Raw genomic sequence first — 25,881 nt, 5'->3', positions numbered from 1 at the left:
GAGTCAGTGCAAAGCTTATCAGACAAAACTCAGACCCTGAAAGTCTCAAAGGGCTCAAATCTTCTACTATAGGCCAATACAGCCAGCCTCTGAAACAACCAGACCACTAGGTGACCTCATTTTGGCCCAGAAAAAGGAGCCCTTCCCTTGAGCAGAATGTCTCCACGGCTCCACCCCCTGTCTTAATGCTCCACTATCTTTTTGCCTCCCCCCCCCCCCCCCCGCATCTGTGGTAGCAAAAGCCAGACTTGATCTCTGCCCCAAGGAGACCAAGCAAGAAACCTACGGCGTCAGATTGTTTAACTGAAGTCCCCCCTTCTTTGGAGCTCATTTCGCTTTCTTTGGATTGGGGCAAGCAGCTGGTTAGCATGCTAGCCTGAAAAAGAGGAGATTGGGGGGGGGGATGTATTGCTCTGTTTAAATTTCTGAAGGACCGTCAAGGGCAGGAACTGTTCCTGTCGGCAGTGGTGGGCTCACAATCATGGGCAGGGGCGTAATGCCCATTGGACAAGGTGGGCAGCTGCCCAGGGCACCACCTTGTGGGGGGCATCAAAATGCAGGGTTCGTTTGGGGGTATTTTTAGTGGTTTTCCATTTTTGGCCTGCAGGGGGCGCAGTTTTTAGGCTAGCGGCACCAAGATTTCCATGGCCACGTGATCATGTCAGGCGACAGTCCTTATGCTACCCCCCAAGTTTGGTGAGTTTTGGTTCAGGGAGTCCAAAGGTATGGACTCCCAAAGGGGGTGCCCCCATCCCCCGTTGTTTCCAATGGGAGCTAACAGGAGATGGGGGCTACCCTTTTGAGGGTCCATAACTTTGGACTCCTTGAACCAAACCTCATCAAACCTGGGGGATAGCATAAGGACAGTCTCTTGATGATACACTGAAATGTTGGTGCTGATATGTCTAAAAATGCACCCCCTGCAGGCACCAATGTCCTGGTGCAAAAAAAAATTGGTCGTGGTGGAGTGGCCACCCATGGGGGGGCAACCAACTCTGGTTTTGCCCAGGGTTACAGTTTGCCTCGTTACGCCCCTGATCATGGGCTTAGATTGCCGGCAAGGAAGGGGCTGACTGAATATTAGGAAAAATGTTTTACAGTAAGAGCAGTTCAGCAGTGGAATCGGTGGCTGAGGAAGGTGGTGAGCGCACACGCACACGCACACACCCCTCTGGCAGTCTTGAAGCAGCAGTTGGACAAACACTTGACTGGCCAATCTTGCATTGAGCAGGAGGCTGGACTAGATGACCTGTATGGCCCCTCCAAACACTTCTAATTCTATGATCATTCTATCCTCCTCTTATGATGTCTTCACTCACCATTTCTGTATTACTAATTTTATACCTTGTTTAAATATTATTTCAGCTTTCCATTTGAGCTTATGTAACCCCCATGCTCAGAATGGGTTGACCCAGAAAGGGGTGGAGACTCAAAGCAGCAGGAGGCTGCAGAGCTCATGTAGTTTGGAGGAGACGAGGCTACCAGACTCGGACCTTGGTTGTATAAGCCCTTAACACCTTGTTAAGGTAACTGCAATGTTGTTGGGAACTAGTGGGAAAGGAGTTGTTTATTTTTGCTATGTTGTAAATGTTGGAGTTTATTGTTTCGGGTTTTTTTATGTTTGTAATGGGTGAGAGTTCTCCTGGAAACCTTCATCATGTTGAATCCTGTTCACCAAGCCCTTGGAGTCTTCAGGAGCCAACCCACTTGCAAAGAAGAATTGGACTTGGCAGTATCAGTAGACTGTAAATATAAGGACTTGAAAATGCAACCCGAACAGGACCTTGAAGTGTGATGTTAAATGTTGATGCTATATGTTAAGAAAGTAAACCATTTTGTTTTTAAAAATGGTTGTTGCAAACTCATTCCAAGTTCTGCCCCACAGAACCCACAGATAGAGGTTACACTTACATTTAGGGTTTTAAATAACAGGCTACTGGAAAATGTTGGCACCTCAATTTTATTTGCAATTTTAGTATGGAAATGTAGAACGTGGATCTTATATTTTAACATCACTGCACTACTTGTTGGACAACCCTGATCCTTCTCTCTGTATGATAGTGGCAGACTTTCTCCTGGAAATTACTAAACGCCAGTAGATTTCCTTCGACCTAACATTTATGTCCTGTATTGTATATGCTTTTTAATCCGTTTTTTTATTATTGTTGTACTGTTGTCTATGCCAATAAAGGCTTGCTACTTGTCAAGAGACATCACTGCATTGCAAAACTTCCCTTCTGCAATTTTAGTATGGAAATGTATAATGTGGATCTTACAGTTTATACTTGACAACTTTTGGTCTGTGACCGTAATAAAATATTGATTGATTGAACCATTTCTGTGAGTAATGAGAGATGACTGATCTTGGGGATGCAACCAAGGCTATCTTTGCCACGGCTTTCCATTGGGAAGAGCGAACGGCCTCTCTTTGTGAGGTGCTGGGCGGGCTCATCATTGTTGGAGGTTTCTGATGTATCGATTGGAAACCTGCTTGTCAGGAATATTGTTGTCGTGGCTCCTGTGCGGCCGGGAGGCTGGGCTAGATGACCCCGGAGGTCCCTTCCAAACTCTGAGATCAAATAAGGTTGCTTCCGCATGGGCCAAAAACAGCGGTGTGAAAACAGTGTGAAAACAGTATAAACCCTTTTACACCCTTTTACACCATTTTCACACTATTTTCACACTATTTTCACACTGCTGTTTTTGGTCCATGCAGAACCAGCCTAAGTTAACAGAATAAAGAGCAGCAGTGGCGTAGTGGCTAAGAGCAGTGGCTAAGAGCAGGTGCACTCTGATCTGGAGGAACCTGGTTTGATTCCCCGCTCTGCCACTTGAGTTGTGGAGGCTTATCTGGGGAATTCAGATTAGCCTGTGCACTCCCACACACGCCAACTGGGTGACCTTGGGCTAGTCACAGCTTCTCGGAGCTCTCTCAGCCCCACCCACCTCACAGGGTGTTTGTTGTGAGGGGGGAAGGGCAAGGAGATTGTCAGCCCCTTTGAGTCTCCTGCAGGAGAGAAAGGGGGATATAAATCCAAACTCTTCTTCTAATCTGGAGGAACCGGGTTTGATTCTCCGCTCTGCCGCCTGAGCTGTGAAGGCTTATCTGGGGAATTCAGATTAGCCTGTACACTCCCACACACGCCAGCTGGGTGACCTTGGGCTAGTCACAGCTTCTCGGAGCTCTCTCAGCCCCACCTACCTCACAGGGGGTTTGTTGTGAGGGGGGAAGGGCAAGGAGATTGTCAGCCCCTTTGAGTCTCCAGCAGGAGAGAAAGGGGGGATATAAATCCAAACTCCTCCTCCTCTTCTTCTTAAAGGCAGGGGGCTTCTAAGACTGTGGCAGTTGGTCAGCTCACCACTGGTTGAATTCGAGAAAGATCTGGAGGCCAAAGGAGTTTCCCTTCTGGCAACCAAATGGCCACGATTTCTTCTTTGAAAAAAGGAGAGTTGCTTCATTCACAGCCAAAGCTGGAACGAGCGAGGCGAGACTCTTTCTCTCATCCAGGACACCACCAGGTCCGGTTGCATGGAAAAGGGCAGACAGACATACCGACAAACCCAAGGAGTCTTTTCTATGCAGCAACGGAAAGGAGGGAGAGAAAGAAGCTCGGCATCCGCAGGGCAGACTCCAAGAAGTCAGCCTTGCCATTCCTACAGTGGCTGCGCGAAAAAAATAGCTGCACCCTCAGTCTGGAGAGATGGACTCTTCCGCTATCAACCTTGTTGTATCTGCAGTCCCAGAATGGCCACTTCCGAGTGTCTGGAATCATAACCTATTCAAACAATGTTGGGGTGAGCCAGCGAGCCTCGTAGGGTCTCAGAAAGAGCCCAGGAATGCCTGCGCCATCTGTTTCCCTCCGGGTAAGCAGACTCACCGATCACAAGACCCCCATGACTCACGGGTCACCAGGTGTCCTGGACAAAGGGACAAAAGGTGCATACCCCCAGGTATGGATTAGGCCCACACAGGAGCGTTTCCTCCCGCACATACGCAGCCCCTATGATTCATGTATTGCCCAATATTCTCCCGCTCTCCCGCCTCTCAACCCGCCTCCCGAAAACCCTAATAAAAGGTGCCAGGGACCAGAGCTCGGCAGATTAGCCGCTGGCTTCTCTCCACCGGATGATATCGCTGTGTCTCGTCTCTTCATTGCGTCGCCCGTGACGACTTCAAAACAATCCTCAGGATCTGCAACCTGTGGCTCTCCAGATGTTCATGGACTACAGTTCCCATCAGCCCCTGCCACGGGGCTGATGGGAATTGTAGTCCATGAACATCCAGAGAGCCGCTGGTTGCAGACCCCTTGAGTCACTTACCGGTTCTAATATCTCGGAGGCCCTTTGTGTTTAATTTGGGGTGTTTTAACTAGAAGAAGAAGAAGAAGAGTTTGGATTTATATCCCCCCTTTCTCTCTTGCAGGAGACTCAAAGGGGCTCACAACCTCCTTGCCCTTCCCCCCTCACAACAAACACCCTGTGAGGTAGGTGGGGCTGAGAGAGCTCCGAGAAGCTGTGACTAGCCCAAGGTCACCCAGCTGGCGTGTGTGGGAGTGTAAAGGCTGATCTGAATTCCCCAGATAAGCCTCCACAGCTCAGGCGGCAGAGCGGGGAATCAAACCTGGTTCCTCCAGATTAGATACACGAACTAGATATAACTACAAAGGTCCACGGGCCAGGCAGGATGGCAGGAAGTGTTGTCAAGACCCAACTGACTTACAGTGACCCTGCAGCTTTTTCAAGGCAAGAGGTGGTCAGAGGTAAGTAGTTTGCCATTAACTGTCTCTGCGTAGCGACCCTGGACTTCCTGCCTGGCCCCCTTCCCAAATACTGACCTTGCTTAGCCTCCAGGGTCCGATAAGACCAGGATCTGATGACTTGGGCCATCCAGGTCAGGGCAAAAGGCACACAAAGGTGGTTTGTCATTGCCTGCCTCTGCGTGGCAACTGGGTATCCCGGGTGGTCTCCCATTCAAGTCCTAACCAGGACCAGCCCTGCTAAACTGCTGAGCTCTGGGCGATTCCGCACACGAGTTAAATAGGTTCTACCCAGTTCCCTGAGAAGGGTACTAACCTAGGTCGAAGCCATTGTCGTTCCCCACTGCAACCAGCTTGATCCCAGCTCGGAGGGCGGGATCATCACACACACATTATTTTAAAAAACTGCCACAGGAATGGAGGGAGGAAGGTGCCGTTTTTTGATTGGCCAGCTGTACGCATGCCCAAAACACTCAGCTGTGATTGGCTGAATGGGGGACTCCTGGCACCAGAGATTCCGCACTTTACTGGAATCGAGCTGAGTTCAAGCATGGTTCCCTGAAAAAGTAGTAATTCCCAAGTGGAGTCAGAAATTTGACCACTACACGGGGTGAAGCTGGTACAAAACCATGTCGATCCCAGTGGTTGTGCGGAGCACTTAGGTCCAACGCAGCTCGAACTTAGGTCGATAACCCAAGTGCGGAATCGACCTCTGACAAGATCCAGCTAGCCTGGACCAATAGAGTCCGCTGGGTGTAATGGTTAAGATCAGGGTTTTTTTTAAAAAAAGTATTTTATATTCACATTTATACCCCGCCCTTCCCGGCTGGGCCCAGAGCAGCAAAGACCGATAAAATCCCCAATTCAAACAGCGATAACCAACAAACATTAAAACAATTAAAATAACTGATAGATGGTGCTTGAAACCCCACCCTCCAACCACACCCATGGGAGGCCAGTGATGACGATGGTCAGGCCGGCTGGCTAGATGGGAATGCCTGGTGGGAAAGCCCCCTTTACCGGCCCTGCGCAACTCCTTCAGGTCCCAGATCTCATTAGGGAGCTTATTCCACCAGGTAGGGGCCAGAGCCAAAAAGGCCCCGCCCCTTGTGGACGCCAGCCGCACCTCCTTTGGTCCAGGAATCTCCAGTAGGTTTCCCTCTGACGAGGGGAGGGACGGGGTGGGGCTGTACAGGGACAGGCGGTCCTGTAGGTATAAACAAGTGAATAAAAGTTGACTGCAATTTGTAGAACCAGGTTTGATTCCCCACGCCTCCTCCACACGAGCGATGGACTCTCCTCTGGTTCGCTGAGTTTGCTTCCTCGCTCCTCCGAGTGAGGCTGCTGGGTGATCTTGGGCCAGTCACAGTTCTCTGAGAACTCTTTCAACCCCACCAAGCTGCCTGCTGTGGGGGGAGGGGAGGAAGGGAAGGCGTTTGAGACTGTTTAAAGGGAGAGAACAGCGGGATCTGAAAACCAGCTCTTCTCCTTCTACCATCCAGGTCAGGGCAAAAGACTTATAGAGATGGCTTGCCATTACCTGCCTCTGTCTGTGTAGAAACCCTGGATTTGGTTTGTGTTCTATCTAAGAATTAACCAGAGCCAACCCTGCTTAGCACCCATATCAGTGATTCTCAACCAGGGTTCTGTGGTACCCTGGGGCACCATGAGCACGTCCCAGGGGTACCCTGACAATGCTACCACCTGCCCCCCCCCCCCGTCACCACCGGAATCAAATGGATTTTGAAGGGGCGGGGGGAGGGGGGTTTGGAAACCTCATGGGTTTGGAAACATTTTAAACAGCATTGTTTTATTTGCCTAAATGCGGTGTGGGTTGGGGGGTAGATTTAAAGGGAGCTTTCCCTTTAAATCCCCCCAAATCCATGCCGAATTTAGGCAAACAAACAACATGGCTGTCAATGCTGCTTCCCCTCCCCTCCCCCTGCTTGCCACTCCCCCCACCTATAGGCCAAAAAAGGAAAAAACCCTTTAAAATGCAAAAAAAATTCAAATGAACCTCAAGGGTACCTTGAGCAGCAGTGGCGTAGGAGGTTAAGAGCTCGTGTATCTAATCTGGAGGAACCGGGTTTGATTCCCCGCTCTGCCGCCTGAGCTGTGGAGGCTTATCTGGGGAATTCAGATTAGCCTGGGCACTCCCACACATGCCAGCTGGGTGACCTTGGGCTAGTCACAGCTTCTCGGAGCTCTCTCGGCCCCACCTACCTCACAGGGTGTTTGTTGTGAGGGGGGAAGGGCAAGGAGATTGTCAGCCCCTTTGAGTCTCCAGCAGGAGAGAAAGGGGGGATATAAATCCAAACTCTTCTTCTTCTTGAGATATGAAGAGCAAGGTCAAGGGTACCGAGACGTCGAAAAGGTTGGGAAACACTGACCCATGGACTAATTGGGGCCTAGCCCAGGGTTGGGATTCAGCCTATTCGCACCAGTTCGGTAGAACCAGTAGCTCGGAGAACTGGTTGTAATCCCACCCAGAGTCCTTTCGGAATCGGCTGTTAAATTATTTGAATCCCTCCACTGGCCTAGCCTCTGAGATCTGATGAAGTCAGGGTAGCCCGGCCCATCCAGATCACGGCTGGAACTGGGAGAGCCGGGTTCAAATCCACACCCTGCCATGGAAACTCACTGGGTGACCTCGAGCCCGTTACTCAGCCAAATGTGCCTTACAGGGTAGCTGTTATGAGGGTAACGTTTGGGAGAGAAGGATGCTGCTGGAAGCCTCCGAAACCCACGGGGGAGAAGCAGGGAGTATAAAGGAGAAAATGAACCAAAATACGTGCAAGGACCTCAGGCTTTGCCCAGGCCTGTCCACTCAATTGATGAAGCCAGGAACCTGTTCCCACACACTGGTAATTTCACAGGATGCCACAAATCCACGTGGCCTGCGACAGCCTCTTTCTAAACTGGATCCTGTGAATCAGCTGGAAACTGCTTAGTCCAGTGGTGGCGAGCCTATGGCACAGGTGCCAGAGGTGGCACTCTGTGGGCACACACAAACAAAGTGCCCCCCCACACACACACACACATCTAGGCTGGCCTGGGCTGCTGGGCTCGATTATTAGCATTAAACCTAGGACCTAGTTTTGGGGAAGCAGTGTAGGTAACCCTGTTAAACCCCACTGATTTTCATGCAAAGAACAAAAGCACGATCTTTTACCTGGGAGTAAGCTTGGTTGCTGGCAATGGGGCTTGCTTCTGAGTAAACCCTCAGGGTCATGATTTACCCATTGGAAGAGTTGCATGGTTGCTTCAAAGCAAAGCCACCGACTACCACCAAGCTTATTCCTGAGTAATGCACGCTAACCGTTTTGTTCTAAACTAAAACCTCAGTATTCAGGTTAAATTGCCCTGTTGGCACTTTGAAGATCTGATGAAGGCAGACTCTGTATGGCTGAGGAGTATTTTAGGTCTTGGGAAATGGAAAAGGCTGTAGAGATTTCGAGAAACGGACCAAACAAAAATGGCCGGGAGTCTCTAGGGTTGCCATTTTTTAGTCTCTAGGGTTGCCAAATGGCTGGGAGAAAAAAAATACCCTGTCTCTTTCATCGGGAGTGGATGGGCAGAAAGGGGCAATTGAATCTTGTCATAGCATGGAGATGCTACGGAAAATGCATACTACAGGTGGGGAGGGGAGACTTGGGATTTGCTATTTTATTTTTGGTTTTCACTGAAACTGTTCTTTAACAAAGCCCTTTGGGGGATTGGGCGGTCTATGAAATCTAATAAATAATAATAAAATAATAATAATAAATAACTGTTCATGTAAGCTGCCTTGATCCGCAGGTAAAGGTGGGATACAAATTTAATCATAATGTTAATCTATAACAGTAATAATAATAATCGATAATAAGGTAGCATTTTATAAGCTATCAATTACAAAAGGCCAAATTGCTTGGATCCACACATAAACTGAGCTGACGCATTACGACATCCTAAGTCCGTGGTGGCGAACCTTTGGCACTCCAGATGTTATGGACTACAATTCCCATCAGGCCATGCTGGCAGGGGCTGATGGGAATTGTAGTCCATAACATCTGGAGTGCCAAAGGTTCACCACCACTGCCCTAGGTTCTCCGGATGTCACACAATGAATATGAAAGCCAACACCGGCTGAAGATCTTGTAGCAATAATAATGTCAAGATCTTGTGGGATTCTCAAATCCAAACGGGCAAAGTTCTGGCACATAATACACCAGACATCACAGTGATAAAGGACAAGAAAGGGACCATCCTCAACACAGCAGTACCTTTTTGTTGAAAAAGAACACGCGAAGAAGAAGAGAAGAAGAGTTTTGGATTTATATCCCCCCTTTCTCTCCTGCAGGAGACTCAAAGGGGCTGACAATCTCCTTGCCCTTCCCCCCTCACAACAAACACCCTGTGAGGTGGGTGGGGCAGAGAGAGCTCCCAGAAGCTGTGACTAGCCCAAGGTCACCCAGCTGGCGTGTGTGGGAGTGCCCAGGCTAATCTGAATTCCCCAGAGAAGCCTCCACAGCTCAGGCGGCAGAGCTGGGAATCAAACCCGGTTCCTCCAGATTAGATACACGAGCTCTTAACCTCCTAGGCCACTAAATACCATGATCTGGAAATGGAGACTTCGTGACTATACCACAAACCAGCTGAGGTCGTCCCAGTGGTGATCGGCACCCTGGGCCCCATTCCAAAAACGGGAGGGCGGCACTTGAAACACCTTCAGATCGACCAAATCAAAATTGGTCAGATTCAGAAGGAAGCCCTGTTGGGATCGGCACAAATACTACCCCAATACATCACAATGTCCTAAACCTCTGGGTGAGGCTCTAATTGTAAAGAAGAGTTTGGATTTATACCACCACCACCCCCTTTCTGTCCTGTAAGGAGACTCAATGGGGCTCACAATCTCCTTTCCTTCCCCCTCCCCCCAAGAAACACCCTGTGGGGTGGGTGGGGAAGAACTGTGACTCACCCAAGGTCACCCAGCTAGCGTGTGTCGGAGTGCACAGGCTAATCTCATTCCCCAGATAACATTCCACAGCTCAAGTGGCAGAGCGAGGAATTAAACCCAGTTCTCCAGAGTAGAGTACACTTGCTCTTAACCACTACACCAGATTAGAGTACACCTGCTCTTAACCACTACACCTAAAGAAGTGGCAGCTGAGATACTAAACAAAATTAAATAACAATAATAGGCCAACAACCAGCTAAAAAACTGGCAACTGTGCTATCAAAATAACAACAACAACTGGTGACTACTACAGATCAACCGATGTTACAGGGGCAGGAAGAGAGGCCGGTTTCCAAGCCGGCATCCCCAACCAACCGGCAGCTTCCAGCTGTGGCTCCTCTTCTCCAGATGTCACCGGCACTTCCTCCCGCCCGGCCGGCCTGGCAGACCTGAAGACCCCGGGGACTTACCAGGGGTCCGAAGTGACTGGAGGGTTGGTGTGGCTCAGGTCAGGTGTGGCTCAAGAGCCTAAGCCCCCCAGGCTGCAAGCCCGACGAACGGCTGCCCCCGCCCCCGCCCAGGGCAGGACCAGCAGGGCGCGAGGGGGCGTTAATGTACGATGGTCGTCTGCCCCTGTCCCGGGGCCGTGGGGGGCTCGCTTTCCCATGGGGCGCTAGATAGAACTTCAGGCGGGACCCCCCTTCTCCGCGACGGCTGCCGGCCTGGGACGGAAATACTCCCGGCGGCCTCTTGCGCCCTCTGCCGGCCCGAGGGGGAATCGCGGGAGCTGCGAAACGACAGCTTGAAGAGGCTGCGCACGAGGGCCGGAGGCGACTCGCTTGTCCCTGCGAGTTCGTGTGAAAGAGTTTGGTGGGAGGGAGAGCCGGGGTTGTAGGGGCGGGGGGGGGTGCATTCAAGGGCTGTGGGAAGGAAGTGGGTTGAAGGCAGGCAGGAACCGTCGGGATTCCCACGGGCAGATCTGACTCTGCACCCGAGAGGCCACGCACATTTCTCAGGTCCGGGGCGGGGAGGGGGGGGGGGCAACCTTGCTGAAGATGGCAGTGGGCACAGCGCCCGCCTTCCCAAGCTGTCCGCTGGGTCTGGAGCCCCCCCCCGAAGAGATTCGACCCAGTCTGGGGGCCCCTGAGAAGCTTTCAAGGGGCTGTCCGCCCCCCCCCCCCGCAAAGGCGGGAGCTCTTCCCCAGACCGGGTGGCCGGCGCCTTTCCCTCCCCCCCAGCAACAAATTCGGACAGCTCAGGAGTCTTGCGGAAGATCCGGCGTTGTGTTTAAAAGTTGTGTTTTTTATTAAAGAAAGAAAAAAACGAAATAAAAACGAAATAAAAACCACCTGACGGAGGATTCGAACTTGTTTCCCCGGAGCAACCCCTCCCCCCCTTTCTACGTATCAATGTCGGTGATGATTTGGGAGTTCGAGCTCGAGCTCTCCCCCCCACCCCCCACCCCCGGGTCGCCTTTTCTTTCCTTAAAGTGCTGTTCGGGCATCAACAGGTTTACAAGAGATTCTTATGGTCGATTTGGGGGACGGGGGGAGGGAGGGGGGGGGAAGCGAGGAAATAAATCAAAGGGGGCAACTCAACGAAGACCGGACCGAGCGCGAAACCACAGGACAGCCCCATCCATTGCACATAAGCCACTGGGCGACCCCCGCCCCCCTCCCCAGTCCGAGCCAGGGGGGCAGAAGTCAACTCCGAAGAGACCCCCCCGGAGGCCGACCCAGGAGTTGGGGGGGCTTCTCCCCACGGGCGAGGCTCTGGCCGCTCTCCGGCCCTCTTGGAGGTTTCCGAAGCCGCTACTGGTCCAGATCCGGTCGGAGGGGGCCTCTCTATTTACACGGCGGGCCGGGGGAGAGCGCAGCTCACTCCAGATTCCCTGGGGGGGCAGCAGTCTATTTACACGCGTCCGTCTCCCTGCGGGGCTGGAGGTCGCTTCTGCCGGAGCCAGGAACGTCTTCGCGACCCCCAGGGCGGCCCGGGCGCTGGTGGGGGGGCGACGGGCCTTCCTCACTGGGGCAGCAGCGGAGGCTTGAAGGGGCAGTTGCCGGAGCAGTGGCGAGGGGTCAGCATCTTGCAGGAGAAGTGGTGCAGCGCGTCGTGGGCCTCTGGAAAGGGGGGCAGGATAAGAGAGGGGCTCAGCCCCGTCGCCCCACAGAGCCCGTCCCCCCCCCCACACACACACACAAATAACCCTCGAGCTCAAAAAGCTCCCTCCGGGCTTGTCCGGAAGCGAATCCAACGGATGCTAGTTTGGGAGAAGATCGGATGGACTCCGAAGCCCAAGCCACGCCGCGAAAGCTGTTCCCAAGCCCCGCCCCCCTCAACCCCCCCCCCCTCAAATTCTTTAAAAACTGGTCTCCAAAATCTGTTCCATCTCATCAATCGTCGTGAAAAAGACTGACCCGTCTAATAAATCATGACCATGGACCCCACCCCCGCCCCCCACCCCCACCAGAAAGCTGAGGCACAAATCTTGCAGACGAATCACGGGGGGGGGGGGGTCTAAAGGAGGCGAGGATCAAGGTACATCCGAAGAGCCTAGGAAGCAAGCACCTGTCCCATTCTAGCCTACCCTACAGGGTTGGTGTGAAGGTTCCGGGAAGCGCTTGGCAGATGGGTAAAGACACGTAACTGAACATCTTTCCCAGCAGACGCTCCAGTGCAGGCTCCTCTTGCAAAGTGGGGGAGGACAAACGAAAACTGGAGTCGGCCTCAAAAAATTGGGGGGGGGGCTGATTGGCTGGGGGGGGGGAGCAGCGTGTGTCCGCAGCCACCAACCCACCTTTGAGCTTCTGTTGAATGGCGTAGCGAGCTTTCCTTTCCTGGTCCAGTTCATTGCAAAGGGTATCTACAGAGGAAAAGAAATAGGCTAGTGGAGCTTGAAGGGGGGGGGCAGAAAGAGAGGCTGATCCTTCACACACACACACACACACACACACACACACACACAGCCAATACTACTCAGCATTCAGGGATCAGTTACTTTGAGGGTGGGGGGGTGTCTGGTCACCTGTATCCCAAGACTCATAAAGCCCCGAAAAGACAACGAATTTGGGGAGGGGGAGGGGGAGGGGGAGGGGAATAAATTGGTGGTCGCTGAGGGGCAGTAAAAGACAGCTGTCTCCACCTGGGGAGTGGCGGATGACCCTTTCTCTTGAGTGTTTGCTGGCTGGGGCACGCTTGTTCCTCCAGCCCTCAGGAACGAAGTCCGGCCCTCCCCCGGGGTAAACTGGTTGATTCATAATGCCCAGAGAAACAGGGAGGGGGGGTCTTACCCCGCACGATCTGCAGCTGCTGAACCATTTCCTCTCGGTAAGCCAGCTCCCTCTTCATCTGGTCTTGGAAGTTATCTGCAGGGGGGGGCGAAAAGCCGGGGGCGTCAGGGGGCTCCGCTACCCCAGGAAAAAACCCGGAAGGAAAGCCGGTAAGGAGCTCGGGGCCAACCCCACCCCAGGGAGTTGGGAACGCCGCACACCCCAGCTTTCTTCGATCTGTCACAAACTATACACCTGGCGCTGGCGGGTCTGGGGTCTCTTGCTCACACACCCACAATGCCACTTCTATATTTTCGTTTTACTCCCGATTCCGTTCAGGTGCGTTGGAGCTATTGAGGATTTTTTGAGCTACTGAGGATCAGTTTCCCTCCCGCCCACAAGAGGAGTTCATCAGTAGCCCTTAGTGGTTGGGGAACGGATGGTTGACTATCTTGCTCCTGGAATTCCTTTGCCAGGATCACTCAGGCAGATTCCGCATGGGCCAAAAACAGTGGTGTGAAAACGGTGTGAAAACGGTGTGAAAACGGTGTGAAATGGTTTAAAACAGTGTAAAGGGGTTTACACTGTTTTCACACCATTTTCACACCGCTGTTTTTGGCCCATGTGGAATCTGCCTCAGAGACCGATTTGCCCGTTCACCAAAGCGGGCTGACCCCCACCCCTCTCTAGACACCCTGCCCCAACTACAACGGACAGGATTAAATGGTCATTATTTCAGAGGGGGTGAAGCTGAGTGTGATTCAAGGGGCATCAGCCCAGCCGAGGCCAAGACGGGGGTTTCTTGGTGCTAAATAAACATGGATGAAATCCAGATTCCATCAAGGCTTTGGGGGTGGCAGGGAAATTGTAATTAATTTATTGTTTTCATGTACAGTCCGCTTTTCTCTGTGCGACTCAAGGTTGATTTTTAAAAATCATGCAATCAGTAAACAAGATATGATAACAATCCAACAGCCTAATAAAACAAAATCATGCAGTTGGGCTGAGGTTGGAGAAAACAGACAGGGCGGAGAAAAAGAGCACTGAGAACATTGCAAGCGACCATCTGTTTAAAGCCATTTAAATCCCAATATTCGGTTTTGCCGAATCAAACCTTTCCCTTCGAACTATTTACCAATGCAGAAATGCCAAGTGGTTACATTTCAGAGACTAAGAGGGATTGACCAACTAATCAATTAATTAATAATCGGTCAGTTAATTGCCTTGGGTATAGTGACAGACTCTGACCCTGGCCCAAAAAGACTGATTTAGTTCCTAGCTGTCTATCTATTTGAAGAAAGCTCACTGGTGATCCTCCTTCCACCCCTCACGGATCGAGAGAAAGGCTCAGGGGATCTAATTCAGCACCTCGGACAGTTCCCGGTAACTGGTTGTGGTGAGTTTTCCACGCTGCGTGGCTGTGGTCTGGTGGATCTTGTCCCTCACATTTTGCCTGCATCTGTGACTGGCATCTTCAGAGGTGTATCACAGAGAGAAGTGTGTTACACACATCAGCGGTACACACACTTTCCTCTGTGAGACACCTCCAAAGATGCCAGCCACAGATGCAGAGAAACGTTAGGAACAAGATCCACCAGACCACAGCCACACAGCCCGGAAAGCCCACAACAACCAGCTGAGTCCGGCTGTGAAAGCCTTTGACCGTTTCCGGTTAATTTCTGGGTAGAAACCCACCCATGCTTTCATTTTGGCTCTCAGTGTCACATATCTTACTGCATTGCAAGTTACATGAAGGTGAAAGGAAGCTGTTGATCCAACCATTGTTAACTCGTCATGTATATCCATTCATAGATAACTCAGATACGAATTCTGTAAGAATATTATTAGAAGATCGTGTTTCTGCCATTTCACAGAAGGTAGCTAAATTTTGTATATTGGTGCATAACAAGCGTAGTTCCTTATTAAAACAAAGAGCCGCACTGTGTGATGAGGACTGTAATAATGCCTGAAGCTAATGTTATTTATTAATAGATTTTATAATGGATTTTAATTTATATTATATTTTTGTATAAGTGGAGTGCTATGTATTCACATGTACTCTGATTTTAAACTATTGGCTGGCCAAAAGGCCGTAATAATAAATATCTAACTTTCATTTTGGCTATTGCTGGTTCATGGATTTACACCATTCTACAACATCGTATCTGAGGTCTCGATTTCAGAATCGAGGTGAAGCAGGAGGGGGAGGAAATGCGGTTACCTTTGAGACTTTGGAAATCCCTTTCCAATTTCTTCCTGAGTTCCATTTGCTCCAAGAGGAGTTTTTGCAACTCATCTATAGGGAGAGAAACATATAAAATGAGCCGACGTGGATGGAGGGGGACAGATAAACGCAAACAGTTTACTTCCCCACGATCACAGGCAAACCTGACACAATCCAACCCGGGTTACATTTTTTAAAAAATGCAGATATTTGTCAAAACAGCACAATTCCATCTGTAGGCATTTAAATTTTGCTCCAGGAAATTCAATCGCACCAGCAATTCCCGCAGCCTTTTCTTTTTTTTAAATCTCACAGGAGAATTTCAATTCAAAGATTACAATTGAGGTGGGGGAGGGGACCTTGAAATTTAACTGTTTAAAATCTTCAACGCAGTCTTGGGATCCTGTGATGACCGGCCATCGTTTACGTGTTAATTGTGGTCGTAGGTGATCGGTCATAACACCTCCTAAAAATCCAAACCCAAACTTCCGTTTAGGGAAGCTAATTCAGCACCTCGGACAGTTCCAGGTCGACTTCCGGGTGGAAACTCATCCCCCGCGTTTTAATTCTGATCACATTTTGAATAGAGGAATCGATGCCTTATGAACTGGACTCGCCTAGAGATGGAGAAATCGAGAAATTCACCTAGACGATCTCACTCGATCTATTATTTATAGACGCTAATCTAAAGGTGATTGGTGGCCCCGGCTAGCCCAATCTCGGAAGCTAACCAGGGTCGGGCTTGGTCAGTTCTTGGACCAGGGAAAGGATTGCGACGCAGAGGCAAGTAAAGGCAAACCATCTCCGCTTCTCCCTGGCCATAAGTCTGCAACTGGACAGCTGCGATTTGAGTCCCTACACACACACACACACACACACACAATGTATATTCAAGCGCACGGTCAACAGATAGGTCTTTCAGTCCAGAACAAAAAACTGAACCAAAGGCGTGACCGGGTGGTTGGAGAGAGCAGCCCCGACCAGGAACCCGGATGTATTTGCTGGCCAGGATACTCTAGTGAGGCAAGGCTGTCTCCCTCACCTCTTGCCAGATTCCCAATGTCTTTTTCCACCAGCTGAGTTCCGGTGACGTCGATCCCGACCACCTCCTCACCTGCAGGTCGGAAGACAGGGAGTGAGCGTCGCACCAGCCTTGCCTCGGGCCAGGGGAGGTCAGAAGACTGGGCGAAGGATCCGCCTCTGGGCCGGGAAGGAGCCCCAGGCAAGAAACAGCCCCCCCCCTCCCTAGGAAACGCAGGCGACTCCCGTTACAGAAGAACACCCCAGAGACGAGTCACTAAAAGGGCCGTTGCACACGTCCCTTGATGGCCCAGACGCCACCAAGTGAGGGAATGAGGGGGCCCTTCACATGTCTGCGGCCAGCAAGAAAATATCTTCTCCCATCCCCGTGCCAGACCAGTCCGTTCACACGTTCAGCTAGCAGCCCTCAGGTTTTAGATTACAGTAGCCATCCAGCGATGTCCCTACCCGATGTCCCTACAGACTTTGGCACCCCAGCGCTGCTGCGCCCTCGCCCACTAGAAACGCACCCGCCAACACCTCTTCCGGGTCCTTCTGGAACCTCTAAAGCGGACCGCAGAGAAAGCCCTTCGCTCCACCGTCTTCCTCTCTCCTTTCCACTCAAAACCGCCTCTGCCTGTAGGGCTCTCTTGGGCTCTCCCTCCCATCAGGCATAGCCAGCCTTGGTCTCCCCTCTGCCAAATGGGAGCTCCCTCCCTCGCAGACTGTGCGGAATAAGGACTGCCTCGAAGACTCTCCAGAACCGACCCCCAGCTGAGACCCCAGCCTCAGCTCACTTTGCATCCGGGGATCGCTTCCGGGAAGGCGGCGTTTGCGGAAATCTGTTGGAAGTGAAGGACTTTACGCTGTTTCCTGCCTCAACCTACAGAGGGGGTTTTCCTAGAGAGCTAGTGGCTAGATCGGGACCTCGGGAATTTGACACCTTTACTCTATCATGCTGGTTCTATCCCTTTGATGTCAGACTGATACTCTCAGGGACTTCCTTCCTTCCGGCTTCTTGGAATTTTACTCAGTTCTAAAAACTACGATAAGGGATAATCTCCAACTACCAGGAGCACTTATCCCAACAAAATCCAGACCTAGGGGGGACTGGTTTTCATCGCTTGTTGACTCGGCTGTCAAGTGATGGTGACAGCAGGTTCTTGTGAATGGGCCGCCACTGATACAAACACTGTCAAGGAGAATTTTATGTCACCCCCCCCTCCTCCCCCCAATGCCTCGCCCGCAACAACGCTTCCCGTCCCACGACGAAGAGCTCTGCGTTTTGACCCTCTGAAGAACCCGGGCCTCCTAGCGCGGCCCTGCGCTCGTTCCCGCAGACGGATCCCAGAGGGGCTTGCTCCTAAGTAAGTGCGCCCAGGCTCGGGGCCGCGGCTTCATTGAGCCTGCAGAGTTGTTACGTAAGAGAAAGCCCCGTGGTTGAACTCCGAGGGGCCCCCTTCTGAGGACGCGGGCTGGGGATCGAGCTGTCGCCGCCGGTGAGTTTCGGCGGCGACAGAAGGCGGGCGGGCGGGCTCCGGCGGAGGCCCAGGCCGCAAATAGCCCGCTAAGAAGATCACGGGATTAGCCTCCTGCCTTAACTACACCTCGGAGTTCAGATCGGGCTGCCCACCGAAGCCCCCCGACGCCGCAGCGGGAAGCCGGGCCCTCAGCCCGGTTGCAGGGTTTGCGTCGCCTGCGGGGAAGCCTCGGGGGCCAGCGAACCGGCTGGCAAAGCGCGGCCCAGTTCAGAGGGCTCCCCCCCCCCTCGCATGCCTCCCCAGCACCCCCGCCCCAAACTGCTCTTTGGGGGCTTCTTCCTTCTCTTTCCGGGTCTCCCACTCTTGAAACCGCCTCCTACGGCCTCGGCGTGGCCAGCCTTCGTCTCTGGGGTGGGGGCAGGACTACCGGGCTAGTTGACTGGCGACCCCGCAAGCCTTACCTCGGTCGGGGTGGGCCGGGCTGGGCTGCGAGGCGGTCCTTTGGTCTTGATAGGATTTCGTGCTCTCCAAATCCTCGGCTGCTGCGGGCTGATTGTCTTCCTTATCTGGTTCTTAGGGCGAATAAACCGATTGTGAAGCGTAAGCAACGAAACCGTGAGCCTTAACTACCGAATTAAGGACAAAGTCCTAGTTAAAGCCCTCTTAGGGATCAGCCTAATCGCCTTGGGGAGGAAAGGAACTTGCGCCCTGCGTGTGTGTGTGTGTGTGTAAAAGGGGGGGGCTGCTTCAGGCCGCCCAGGACGGGGAGGAGCAGAGATGACCCCGAAGTACAACTGAAAGAGATCCGGGGCAGAGCCGTTTTTGCCAAAGAAACGGGGAACGGAAGCAACAGGTCGCTATCATGGGGTGGGGGTGGGGGGGCGGCGGCGGGGGGGGGGGGGCAGAAATCCCCAGCGGAAGCGCCCCAGTCTGAACCAAAATGTTAACGAAGGCTGCAGGTGTCCTTATTTGAGTTTCTCTCTTTTTCAAAATGAAAAGGGGAAATCAAAAACAGGTTGAACAGGGACAGAAGGGGGGGGGGATCGCAGGACTCTTTGAGGAGGGTGCCAAAGTTGGGCGTCAGAACAGAAAGTTCCCCAAAACATTGGGAGCAGGCACACCGCGGAGGGCCAGGTGAGCCCCCCCCCTCCACCGATCCCCCCCCCCAATCGGAGGCCCCTTGTAGGCAAAATGCTGCTTTATTACCGTTCCTCTCTGGGGTGCAGAGGTAAGCCGTTGTCTGGGGGCCCAAAGGGGCGTTGGTTTTGAGAGCTTGGGGGTGGTCGTCTCTTTCTTGGGGGTACACCTGCAAGGGAAAGGAAAAGCTTAAAAAAGCGAGGCAGGAGAACGCCCCTTCCCCCCCACCCCCATCCTGGGACACCGAACCCAGCCAAAGAGCATCCCCCCCACCCCCCGGACCCTCGGAAGAGAAAAACTAACAAACATATCCAACCCCTCCGCTTTTCTTTCTTTTTTTCAAAAGCATGCGTGTGTTTGGGGGGGGGGGATCCCCTTTCATGCGGTTGAAGAGGCCTCTCCGCGGGCACAGGAAAAACCCCCGCCTCAGCTGCGATCTTCTTAATGAGAGGTGTAATTATGGGTGTCGCAGGGAAAATTGGCCCCTTCAAAGGCATCCCGGGAACTCGAGAGCTCTCCCCGGCCTGGCCCCCCCACCGCCTCCCGTCGCCACCCCCCACTGCCCTTCTCCCAGCAACCCACACGTAGTAGTAGAAGAAGAAGATTTTGGATTTATATCCCCCCTTTCTCTCCTGCAGGAGACTCAAAGGGGCTGACAATCTCCTTGCCCTTCCCCCCCTCACAACAAACACCCTGTGAGTAGTTCATGCTAGGGAGAGGAAGAGGGAAACTTCCGTGGAAATCCGATGCCTCAACTTTCCCTGGGGCTGTGATTGAAGAAAAAAAAAGGGGGGGGGTCGCGTCTAAACACGGAAAGGAAGGCAAGTGTAGGTGCTGCAGACGGGGCGCGTGTATTTAGGGGAAACAAGGGGGGGCGGGGGTCTGCTTTTTGATGACAGGCCGCTGGAGCCTGCGGCAGGAAAGAGATCTACTTTGCTTTTCTCAGTTCGGGTTAGGACTTTCCAGAGATCCCCCCCCCCTCTAAAAGCAGAGCGTCGTTTCAAAGGACAGCCGTGTTGGTCTGCAGTAGAACAGCCAGATCTGAGTCCAGGAGCCTTTGGGGGATGAGTTTTGGGGAGTCGGGGCTCCCCTGGTCAGACTCCCCAAAGCGGAAGTTAATGGGAGCCGTCTCGACCGACCTTTTATTGCCTCTTTTTTGCTCGCCTGCCCAGTTTATTTTTTTCCGGGGGTGGAAGGATCGTTGGTTCGTTGTCAGAGGCACACACCCTCCCCCCCCCCCGTTAATTAGGGTTGTGTGTCTCTTCGCCTGCCAGCTTTTTTTGCAAATGGACCTCCAACCCAGTTTGGCAGCCTCCTCTCGTGAGAGGGGCTCGTAGAAGCCCCCAGGGGGGCTCGGAGTGGGTGGGACGTGTTCTAGGAAGCGGATTTGGAAAGCAAACAGCTGGCTCCGAGCAGCTCCACCTGAGACTCTCGGCAAAGAAGCCAGCCTCCAGCGACTCACGGGGGCTCCAACCTTGGGGGGGGGGGAGCAGCAGAGGGGCTCCGCCATGGCCTCCCTCCGCCAAGCACAAGGATATAAGGACATCAGACCAGACCAGTGGCCCGTCCAGTCCGGCATCCCGTCCCACACTGTGGGCAGCCACTCCCCCTGGCTAAAGGCTTCCCACCCAAGGACTGAGAGCGGCCGACCCTCCTCAGCTCTGAGAAGTCGAGACTAAAACTACTCTCCGGCTGGCTGGGAGCGGGGGGGGGGCGAATCCTCTGCGGTTACAAATTTACGGCTGAGGTTCGCTCAGGCTGCCGCAGCAGCGGACGACATGCCGAAAAGCAGAACGAGGGCGCCATCCTTAGCGGAGCGCCCCCCCCCCCCCCGGTTGGGTTGCATGGATTTAAAAGAGTGGAACTCTACTGAGAGGAGCTCCGGAAGACCCCAGCCGGCCGCCGTCGCCGGGACTCGCGGGGCCCTGTCCGTGGTGCTGAAACACACGTCGCCCCTGTCCGTGGTGCTGAAACACGCTCGGCGCTCCGAAATCCGGAACGTCCATCTCTAGATCTGAGTCCAGATTCCCGGGATCGCCGCTTTCGAGGGCCAAGATCTCTAGGATCTGGCAAAGGGAAAGTGGACTCCCCAAAGCCCCGGCCTGCCCCAAAAGCCTCGCTGGACTCCAATCCAGTGGCTCCCCTGCAGACCAACCCGGTCGCCCCTCTGAAACGGGAACACGCGTGTCTGTGTTGGGGGGGGGGGGCACATTCGGTAGAGCCGACTGGCAGCAAACATGCGTGACGCGTGGAGCCCCAGGTGGCTCAGGAGTGGGGTTATTTTTGTGCCCCCCCCCCCAGGTGGCTCAGGACCACGTTTGCAAAGCCAAGACTGCCTGTTCTGGATCGTTCAAAGCTACCACTAAGGCGCAGCGGTGCTCCCCGAGTGGGCTGGGTTCAGGGTCGCCCAGCTTCAAGCCTTCAAACCCTTCCAGCCCACCCCCGTCCCGAGGGAGAAGCAGCTGCCCCCCCTGACTCCGAAGGGGCCCCCCCGCCCCCGGCCAGCGCCTCCTTGACAAACAAAGGGGTTCAAACACCCGCAACAAAAACAAACGAGCCCTTCCTCAAGTTTTGCGCGGCCGCCCAAGTGCAAGAGCGGCCTTTGAAGGCGGCTGCACGGCTCCCGCTCGCCTCCCCGCTCGCTGCCCTGGGCCTCCGACACCCGCCCGGCCCCAATCCTGTTTCTGGCTGTCATCCTTCTGGCCCACCTAACCGCCCCAAGTTCAAGGCCCGCTGACCACCACTGCCACAGGCCAGGGGCGCTGAAGGTGCGCAGAGGCCCCGCTCCAGCTTTCGGCCTGCCCTCTCCCTCTCCCCCGCAGGCCCCGCACCTCGTAAGCAGCCGCGCTGTCGGGCTCCAGGCCTTTCTCCGCCGCCGCGGGAGGGACGCTGCTGGGCGCCGCCAGGGGGTCCTCCGGGGCGGCCAAGAGCGGCGGCTGGGAGGCCTCCGGGGCTTCCTCCTGCGGCGCCTCCTCCTCCTCGTCGTCGTCCTCTTCCTCGTCGTCCTCGTCGTCCGGGAAGCGGTTGGATTCCACGTCGACCTCGGGCTCGTCGACCGTGTCGTTGCCCGGGGAGAGGGAGCGGTAGCTGGAGCTGCCCTCGCTGAGGAAGTCGGGCGAGAGGTAGCCCGGGGGGCAGGCGCGGGGCGCGGCGGCGGCGGCGGCGGCGAAGGCCTCGCGGGTGCCGTAGAGCTTGGCGATGCTCTCGGCGTCCTTCACCACGGGCCGGAAGGCCGACAGGTAGCTCCCCTTGCGGGGCAGCGGCAGGGCCGGCAGCAGGGCCTCGTCGCCCGAGCGCTCCTCGTCGCCCAGGGCCCGCGAGAGGGCACTGGCGCAGCGCTCGCCCTCGGGGCCGCCGGCGCCCGAGCCCTCCTGGGGGGTGGCGCTGCCGCGCTCGCTGCCCGACGGCTCGGAGCCCTCCAGCTCCCCGTGGGCCGGGCCGGGCCCGCGCAGCACCAGCGGCTCCACGGCGGCGGCTGCGGCAGCGGCGGCGGCCACCACCACGGCGGTGGCGGCGGCTTTGGCTTGGCTCTGCGCCGGGTAGGGGGGCACCGGCAGGCTCCCGGAGGCCGGCCAGAACATGGGGAAGGGCGGGTACACGCCGCCCTCCTTGGCCCCGGCGCCGGGCTGCTGCTGCTGCTGCTGCTGCGGAGGGTGCGGGTGGGGGTGCGGCGGCCCCCAGAACATGCCCGGCGGCAGCCCGCCCGCGCCCTTGCCCGCCTCGCCGGCGCCGCCCAAGCCCTCGTCCGGCTTCTTGGGGCACAGGCCGAAGGCAGCGGCCGGGAAGCCGTAGGGCGGCGGGAAGAGGGGCGGCGGCAGCTTCTGCAGCATGCCGAAGCCTTTGCTGGGCACCGGGATGACCGGGTAGCTGCGCACGACGGCGGCGGCGGCGGGCCCGTGGGCCGCGGCGGGCAAGCCCAGGGCGGTGCGCTCGCCCGGCGGGTCGTCGGCTCCGGCGCAGCGCAGGCTCTTGTGGACGGGGGCGAGCTCAGCGGCGCTGGCGGGCGGCGGGTGGGGGGCGCCCTTGGCGGCGGCCGAGGCGCCCCCGTGGGAGGCGCCGTGCAGGGAGAAGGTCCGCTTGCGGGTGCCGCCGTTGAACATGGCCTTGACGTCCTCCCAGGCGTGGCTGAGGTCGTCGCTGGCGCCCTTGTCGCTGAGCTTGAGGTGGCGGCGCCAGGAGTTGAAGTTGGCCGCGTCGGGCTGCGTGTACTTGGCCTCGGGGATGCGGTGCGAGTGGAAGATGAACTTGTTGGGCGAGAAGTACATGCTGCAGTAGGCGCACTTGATGCACTTGGCCCGCGAGCTGTTGTAGCGCGCGGGGATGAAGCTGCCGCGGGAGCCCCACGCGCACTCGTGCACCACGTCGAAGGCGAAGTTCTCCGGCAGCTTGGGCGGCTTGTGCTCGCCCAGGAAGGACTTGCACAGCCGCTCGGCCTCGCGCTTGGTGATCATGCCGCAGCGGCGCGAGGAGATGGGCATGGCGCCCGCCCGCCGGAGGATCTCGAGCTGCACCGGGGTGCACTGCACGCACGTGATGCCCAGCGCCACGCGCCGGTTGTGGATCTCATTGTAGCTGTAGTTCTTGAGCAGCGTGTTGGAGATCTGCGCCAGGCACAGGCGCTCCTGGCCGTCGATCACCAGCGACACGATGGGCACCCCGTACAGCGCGGTCTCGCCCACCTGGTTGGGCTTCAGCGCGCTGGCCCCCGAGTAGGGCTGCAGCTCTTGCTTGGAGTGGGGCGACGGCGAGGAGGAGGAGCCAGAGTCTCGGCCAGGCCCCAGCTGACTGGCGGCCGCCAGCGACTCCATGGCCGCCCCCCGGCCGCGCCGGGCTCCTGCTGCCTGCGGGGAGAAGAAAGACGCGGCTCAGAAAAGGCGCCCGCGAGCAGGGGAAGGGGAGAAGGAAGCGGGCAGCCCCCCGAGACACACACACACACACACACACGCCCCCCACCCCACACGCCGGCCCTGGCGCCTTCTTCCAGCCGGCACCCAACTCAAGGCCGGCTGGGAAAGGATGCCGGAGCGGCATCAGCACGGGGGGACTCCTTGCCTGCAGAAAGGGGCCGGGGGTGGGGGGTCTTCAGTAGCCGGCCGTTTTAGGGTGCCCCCTAACGAAAAGCCCCAGCCCTTGTGAGCGCCTCCAAAGGAAGGGTGCGCGGCAGAAACAACAATCAAGCTTCCTCTTGCAATAACAAACCGTACAAAAATAATAATAATAAAGCCCGGGGCCTTGAACGCAAATGTTTATATATACATTTATATATAAACATTTATATATATAAACATATATATACATACACACACACACCGTGAAAATATCCCACGAAGCGAAGACAATCTTAACGTTTCCCTTCCCCGGCCCCGGATTTCTTTGCGGGTTTCCAGCTTGAACTGGAAGAAGGCGACCTGATCCCGCTCCCCGCGTTTCCCGATTTCTCTCCCCTCCCACTCCTCCCGGCGCCCCGTGTTTGGAAGCCGGGAGAAACGGTGCGTGTTGGGGGTGGGGGGTGGGGGGTGGGAAGAGAGAGAAAAATAATGCGGTAATTAGAGCCGCGGAGAGCGGTATTTAAAGGTGAGGCGGAGCCGGCCGGCCCGCGACCCACCAGGTTTAAATAAACTCTGCGCCTTCTTGAGCCTGCCCGGTAATCCTGGCCCGCCATGGGGCCAGAGGTATTTAATCCCAAATGCCGCCTCTCGCTTCCTCCCCACCGCCCAAAGGAGCCGCGACTTTCCCCAGAGCCCGGGGAAGGGGGCAAGAGCCAGACCCCCGTCAGGGCGCCGTTACTGTTACAGACCTCAATATTTTTGGGGGTGGGGGTGGGGGACGGCTTGGCGCCAGAAGCTTCTCGGGGGTTTAGGAGCCAGGCAGCTTATGGGACTATGTGCAGCCCTCGCAAGGCAGCGAGAGGGAAAGGCCGGCAGAAGGGAGCCTGAGCCGCTTAGCCAAACAGGATCGGCCCGGCTTAAGGACGGAGCGGACCGCGTAATTACACGGCAGAGAGTCTCTTTCTGCCAGCAACACACAAACACACAAACACACAAACACACACACATCCCGCCAGCCCCAAAACGTTTGTCTTCTCTCTCGCTCGTTCCCCAAATCGAACGAAAAACGTTTCTTTGGCCAGGCGACGGCAGAGGCGCGCTTGGGGCCGAAGGAGCCCAGACCTGACCCCCCCCCCCGCGTGTCAATGGCTTGTTTCGCCCCGCTCAGAAGTGACCCGCTCATTTGGCCCCCCTGCTCTTCTTTTTCAGAGGGGCCTTTGGGAGAAGCCCCCCAGGCCGAGCGTCCCCCGCTCGTCGGGGAGGCGAAAACGGCCCCCCAAATTGCAACCCCGGGAAGGGACGGCCAGAAAGGGGTGACCCCTTCCCCAAGGAGCAGGAGGGAAAAGGGCCGAGGGACTGACCACGCGGGGGGCCAAGCAAGCCCGAAGCCCAAAGGGTTCCGCTGTCTGCGGAGCTGGGGGGGGGGGGAGAGAAGCCGCTTACCGTTTGCGCGTGGGCGACGCTCAGCCCCGGCCGCCTCCGGGCGATCCCGAAGCCCGCTTAGCAGCCGCCGCGCACCGGGGCTCCCGCGCGGCCGCCTGCCCTGCGCCGCCCTCCTCGGCTGTGCAGCTGCGGGCGGGCGGCTGACCGCATGGCTTCAAAAGAGGCAGGGCCGGGCGGGGGGCTGGGGGGGGGCGCGGAGCGAGGCGGGATCCTCAGCCTCGCCCGCCGCCGCCGCCGCCGCGCACTGCTCCGCCGCCGGGCGCCCGCGCAGGATGGCGACACCCAGTTAGCAGCCCCCGCGCCTCTCGCCGCCTGCCTGCGGGGCTCGGGCGCCTGTCAATCATCCGGCGACGCCAGTCAATCACGAGGCGGACGGGGCTTCTTTAAGGAACCACAGATTGGGCGGGGGGGGGGAGAGAGACGAGGAGGAGGAGGAGGAAGAGGAGGAGGAGGGAGTGGAGCGCGAAGGAGTCGCCCCAGCGGGAGCAGGTAAGCCTTGGCATGGGGACCCCGACGACCCTGGCTGGGGGACCCCCCCCTGCAGACCCAGACCGTCAGCCGCC

General features: G+C 55.8%; 1 protein-coding gene across 2 annotated transcripts; it reads right to left on the bottom strand.

Moving 5' to 3' along the window:
• Positions 1 to 11,681: 11,681 nt before the first annotated feature.
• SKOR1 (SKI family transcriptional corepressor 1) lies at positions 11,682 to 25,431 on the bottom strand. Of its 2 annotated transcripts, XM_048481890.1 has the most exons (9): positions 25,319 to 25,431; positions 21,659 to 23,668; positions 18,897 to 18,996; positions 18,152 to 18,262; positions 16,232 to 16,303; positions 15,187 to 15,261; positions 12,987 to 13,061; positions 12,494 to 12,559; positions 11,682 to 11,816 (listed from the first exon to the last, which is right to left on the bottom strand). In XM_048481890.1, the coding sequence occupies exons 2-9, from the start codon at positions 23,633 to 23,635 to the stop codon at positions 11,719 to 11,721; spliced, it is 2,574 nt and encodes an 857-aa protein (XP_048337847.1). In that variant the 5' UTR covers positions 23,636 to 23,668; positions 25,319 to 25,431; the 3' UTR covers positions 11,682 to 11,718. The 2 variants fall into 2 exon arrangements, with proteins under 2 accessions (XP_048337847.1, XP_048337848.1); XM_048481891.1 differs by lacking the exon at positions 16,232 to 16,303.
• Positions 25,432 to 25,881: the final 450 nt, after the last annotated feature.

Source organism: Sphaerodactylus townsendi, linkage group LG17, assembly GCF_021028975.2.
Source record: "Sphaerodactylus townsendi isolate TG3544 linkage group LG17, MPM_Stown_v2.3, whole genome shotgun sequence".
Lineage (NCBI taxonomy): Eukaryota > Metazoa > Chordata > Lepidosauria > Squamata > Sphaerodactylidae > Sphaerodactylus > Sphaerodactylus townsendi.
The sequence above is the reverse complement of the archived record's forward strand: the minus strand, read 5'-3'. Positions and strand labels throughout refer to the sequence as shown.